The sequence below is a fragment of the Juglans microcarpa x Juglans regia genome, chromosome 1S (genome assembly GCF_004785595.1).
Source record: "Juglans microcarpa x Juglans regia isolate MS1-56 chromosome 1S, Jm3101_v1.0, whole genome shotgun sequence".
NCBI lineage: Eukaryota > Viridiplantae > Streptophyta > Magnoliopsida > Fagales > Juglandaceae > Juglans > Juglans microcarpa x Juglans regia.
Window position 1 is genome coordinate 10,503,083 of NC_054595.1, and position 6,039 is coordinate 10,509,121.

Sequence of the window (6,039 nt, forward strand, 5' to 3'; positions counted from 1 at the left end):
ATTTGTCTCGCACTTTCGGTGTAGAAAATAAATTGAACCAATAGATGGCGCGAAATGTTAATGCCAAAATCGCACAACAAGCTGGAATAGGAGAAAGAGTCATTCTTGGTCCATTGAGGTAGTCCAAGACTAGATGAGGCAATCCAAAACGCTAGTACGGTGCCCGTACGAACATCCATAGCATTGAATACAAAATAAATACAAGAAATGCAAACAAAAATGGAGACACATAAATTTACTTGGTTGGACACAAGGCCTATGTCTACTGGTAGTTGGAGGGCAAATCCACTATAATATGAGTATATTACAGTCTCTCATGATCTCTCATTTCTCTTTGTATAATGGAGGTTGAAGACCTCTTTTCTAGAGAAGATCCTATCTCTCGAGCTCTCGTCGTTAGGTTGAAAATGATCTCAGTGTTCTCGTAATTGTTGCTCAGTTGTCTGACCATCTGGAAGTCCCCTTTCCTCAGATCTCAAATTCCCTTTTATTGTAGCTAATTAAGTGATAGGTGAGGAAGTTAGCTTTATCCCACTCATCCCTTGTGTGTCCTACTTGCTTTCCACTTTTTCTCATTTTTCTCTTTTTTCTGTCACCTTCCTCATTTTTCTCTGACACTTGCTTTTTCTTGTCTCCTCATTGTCTATTTTTTACTTCATAATTATGGCCCTTTCAGCTGGCCTGGGATGCCATATGGGCCAAGGGGATTATACCCCTTAACATACATAATCAAGCTTAATTGATTTGAATTTTAAGTCCAAACCTAAATGTTGTTGAAGCATCTAATCAATAGATTTAAAATCTTAAATCCCTTAATTTGTAAATTAGTTCCAAATAAGGAAATTAAAATCAATGAATTTGAAACCCAGAGACTTGAAACCCACTAATCCAAACGACACCCCAATGGGTGTTCGAACTGCCACACATGCCCCACCACTGTGTTCCCCAACTTTTGATCTTTAAAACCTTAGTGGAGGATATGCCAAACGACTGCCGCATGATCAGCACACGCAACCCAAGTCATGCCGCTTCTTGACATGTTGGTGTGTTTTTAGACTACTGGATCCTTTGAATCTATGCCCCTATGCTCCGCCCCCACCAGCACATAGCATAGACACCAACTCCACCGTGCATTCCTTTGAAAGGCTGCCAACAATCTTGACTGCTCGATTATATGTGGTTATGTTACAACATTCCTTATCCAAGTCATGCCCCTATGTTCCGCCCCCACCAGCGCATAGCATAGACACCAACTCCACCGTGCATTCCTTTGAAAGGTTGCCAACAATCTTGACTGCCCGATTCTATGTGGTTATGTTACAACATTCCTTATCCAAGAATTTAGGGGAAAAGGACGTGAAGATCTTTGTCAACGACTCCATAATAGGTGGTTATAGTGCTTCTTTCACTAATGCAGTCACAATCACATTCTAAAACTTCACAAGGAACAAGGGCCCAAGTCCAATTTATTGGTCCATTGCTCACTTATTTTTATTTTCTAATGTATGCATTGCAATTTATGTAATGCAATTTTTGTCAGGCCCTACATGGACTAGGGGTGGTGGACAAGGCCCTACATTTAGTATGTCCTCCCCCTCGGTCTGGCTCCTTCTTCGGGCAAGGGCCCCACACATTGTAAATGACCTAGGTACTAGCCCCAGGCTGGGCCCAATCTTGCTTGGCTTTTCCCCCCATCTAACTGGCCCGTTATATATATATATATATATATTTAATAATATAAATCATAATATCATATATATTAAAATAAATAAAACAAAACCCTAACTATAGATACCACTTTTCTCTCTCTCTCCACTCATTTCTCTTCTTTCCAATTCCCAGCCGCCATCCTCCATTCCCCTCTTCTCTTCTCACTATTCCTTCAAGGATTTCACTCCTTAATGCCAGTGGCCACCATCCTCTCTTATCTTTTTCTTATCCTCCCTTTTCCTTTCTTTTTTCCCTCCTCTTCTAAGATGGTAGAGAACTTATCTCCATTATCTTGGGTCATGGTTGGTGGTTGCGAGTTCTAATTGCTGAATAGCTCTCTGTTGTCGTGGTCTTATTTTGTTAGAGACCCACGGCTGACGGCTATGGCCGTGGGTGATGTCATGACGGGTTTGTGAGTATAATGATCCATGGCCACGACCATGGGCCATATAGATTTGCCCATAAATCTCTAGATCCATGATTAATCGTGGGTCTATGCATAGAGCTTAAGATTTGTGCAATTCCCTGATTACTACATGGTTTTGTTTATTTGTTTGGTTTCCTCGATAATTTTGGTTTTGTTTTTTGGTTGGATTTGTGAGATATTTTTTTATCTATAAGTTTGTTTTGGCTTTTATTTAGATTTGTAAGATCTGAACTTGCTTTGTGTGATTTTATGGATTTGTTTTGTAAATTATGTGGTATTAGACTGGGTGATCAGACATAATTAAGAGTCAATATGCCACCTAGCATCCAAATGGGGGCACCGGCTCACAGGGGGCTAGGTCGGGGCCCAAGTTGGCCCCTGTCCATGTAGGAGTGGGGGGTGGGGCTGGGCCCCATCTAGGTAACACCCCTAACAAGTGTTAGGGCCACCAAAACACTATAAAATAAATTTCTCACAAACGGCATTGTCATTGGTCATGACCAATACGAGTTATGGTCCCTCCACTCGACTAGCAATAATGAACTAGGAACGTCCCACCCAATCTTGGGATCTCATACCAAATAATATTAACCCTCGGATCAATATTTTTAATTTGTTATATATGGTTAGGGTGCATAATATTTTTCGAATTCCAACCATTTTTCAAAATTTATTATCAAATTTTGTATTGCTTTCTTAATTATTGTTTAGTCAATAGATATAATAATCCGTTTGAAGCTATAAGAAAGATGAATATTCTACGCATTTTCTTTAATCAATGACTCATTAAGATTAATACCAATAAATAAATGTGTCATAAACTCTAAACTAATTTTTTTTTTTAATAGAATGATATAGAAATGTATAGATAATATAAAAGTAATTAAAAAACTTTAGAAAGTAAGTTTCTCTTTCTCTAATGCCCTGAGGGTGTGAAAAGAGGAGAAGATTCTTGTCCCACCGACTTCAAAGGGTAGCTAAGTCACTGACCACGTGAGTGGTACAGTGGAGGAGGATGGAGGACCTAGTAGAGATTTGGGAGAAGTTGAGTCTGAATGAAGAAGAACACTCAGCCATTAACATTAAGCTGGGTAACTCTGAGAAAATCAAGAGCAAGGGAGAATGTAGCTTAATTGGGAAGGTGTGCTCGAATCCGACTAAGGGAAAGGAGGTAGTCCAATCAACCATGGCCATAATTTGGAAAGTAAGTAAACCCCCAACTTTCACAGAAATCTATTCGAATTCTTTTATCATCACATTTTCCAATCCAAGAGATAAATATCAGGTCTTGGAAGGCTGTCCTTGGTTATTTGACAACCAGCTATTTGTACTGAAACCTTTTGATGGAGCAACCCAGCCAAATCACATAAACTTCGATTATGCATCATTATGGGTGAAAATGCACCATTTGCCGTTAACTTGCATGACGTGTGAAATGGGGGTACAGATTGGGAGCTCACTAGGTTAGGTTCTGGAAGTTGACGCTCCTAAGGATAACGTTAGTTGGAAAAATTACTTTGTGTAAAAATTGAGATGGATCTAAGAAAAAACGATAGCTAGAGGAAGAATGGTAACGCTGGATGAGCAGAAGATGCGGGCACCTTTCACTTATGAGAAGTTACCTAAGATATGTTTCAAATGTGGATGCATTATTCATAGGGAACAGGGATGTGTGGATCTGGTATGAAACAAGATCATAGTGGTGAGAGGGAGAATCAATTTGGTCCATGGTTGAGAGCTAATGTGAGTTATCGGGGAAATTATATGAGGAGTACAAAAGGAGAGGAAAACAATAATATAGGAGTGGGGGACGAAGAGTGGCAGCAGGGTTATGTTGAAGTTGATAGTGGTAAGGGGGAGGAGGGAATGGTAGAAAAAGGAAAAAAGGCTTATGAGAGTAAGAAGCAGGGGAATGAAGGGGATAAGGAGGGGGAAAGGAAGTGGGGGGATCAGTTCCAGAAGAAGGTTTACCGATTGAATAAGATGGAGGAACCGTGGGACAATTATTGGCTATATCTACGAGACTAACAAGTGCCTGCACGACAAAACAAGCTACATGGGGAAGATGGAAGAGAAGGGCCTGAGAAAAAAAGAAAGAATAGGTGAGTGATCCTAATTCGTGTTATAAAAAAAGAGTTGAAAAGTTTAAAGGGGCTGGGAGAGGGTGAATTTGTCAATGTAGAGGTGAAGGTTGTTAGGCAACCCTGCCTAACCCAATGATCCTTATGAGCTGGAACCATCGAGAGCTTGGAAACCCTTAGATAGTTCAAGACCTTTGTTCTATGGAAAAGGAAAAGAAGCCTAGGCTTATGTTTCTTATAGAAACACTGCTAGTTACAAAAAAGATAGAGGGGTGAGAAGAAGACTGGGATATGATAGATGTTTTGTGATTGATCCTATAGGGAGAAGTGGTGGTTTAGCCATGATGTGGAAGGAAGATGTGGATGTGGAAATACAAGATTACTCTTGGTGGCATATTAATGCCTGGGTTGTGGAAGAAGATACTAAACAAAATTGGCTTTTCAAGGGGTTCTATGGACACCCTGACACAACAAAAAGAAGATTATCGTCAGATTTATTGGGGAGTTGAACCCATTAGACCAAGTTCCTTGGTGTGTAGTAAGGGATTTCAATGAAGTCTCAGCCCAATCAAAGAAACTTGGAGGAAAGCAAAGGGGGAAAATCAAATGTGTAAATTCAAAGAAGCTATGGAAATTAATGGTCTATGTGATCTGGGATATAAAGGAGATAAATTCACATGGTGTAATGAACACCTAGGTGATCATTTTACAAAAGAGAGGCTAGATAGATTTGTAGCAAAGAATAGCTGGACAGAAGTTTTTCAGGAAGTTTGGGTGGAAGTATTACCTGCAAGAAGCTCAGACCATAAGCCTCTAGTGTTGAATAAGCATACAATTCACACTAGGTGTGAGGATAGAAGGAAGCTATTCATATTTGGAGCTTGTTGGATCAAAGACAAGGATTGTGAGGAGGTTGTATCGAAGGAATGGGTCAATGTTAGTGGAAGCAGTGACCTTATGGAAAAGATTCAAAGTTCACTAAGGGAATGTGGTGCAGCACTAACTGGGTGGAGTAGACAAAATTCCAAAGATAATGAGGGCGAGTTAAGAAGCAAAACTAATAGACTAAAGGAACTGGAGGAAGAAGAGAAGGGTTGAAGAGTGAGGAAGTAAAGGAGTTACAAGGGGAATTGGGTCTCTTGCTGGAGTAAGAAGATTTAAAATGGAGGCTGAGGGCTAAAAGAAATTGGTTTCTGCATAGAGATCGCAACACCAAGTATTTTCATGCCTGTGCAAATTAGAGAAGAAGGAAGAACATAATTAGCCAAGTTGCTGATTCACAATGCAGAGTTATGAAGGAACAAAGAGATATAGAAATGACTTTCAGATTGCATTTTGAAGAGTCATCTGGCACACCTTCAAAGGAAGTGATTGAAACATGTCTAAAGTCTATGGACTCCCAGGTTACTAGGGAGATGAATGAGAATTTAATAAAAGACTTCAATAGGGGTGAAATTGAGAATGCAGTACAACAAATGAGACCTTTTAAGTCACTTGGGCATGATGGGTTTGGAGCTTATTTTTTCCAAAAGTACTAGCATATAGTTGGTGAGGAGGTTTGTAATGCAGTACTCAATTTTCTACACAATGGAAGTGAGGTGAAGTCCATGAACCATACTCATGAACCATACTTTCATTGCTTTAGTACCAATGGTAAAAACCCCTGAGCTAGTGAATGAGTACATACCAATTAGATTGTGCAATGTTATATACAAAGTAATTGCAAAAATCCTAGCAAATTGACTTAAGGTGATGTTGTCAGAAATTATCTCACAACAGTATAGTGCTTTTATTCTAGGCAGATCAATTTTTGACAATATA

The 6,039-nt window shown here is 39.6% G+C and overlaps 1 protein-coding gene across 1 annotated transcript; it reads left to right on the forward strand.

Moving 5' to 3' along the window:
• Window positions 1-4,845: 4,845 nt before the first annotated feature.
• On the forward strand, window positions 4,846-5,316 carry LOC121247292. Its single transcript, XM_041145662.1, has one exon. The coding sequence runs from the start codon at window positions 4,846-4,848 to the stop codon at window positions 5,314-5,316; it is 471 nt and encodes a 156-aa protein (XP_041001596.1).
• The last annotated feature ends 723 nt before the right edge of the window (window positions 5,317-6,039 follow it).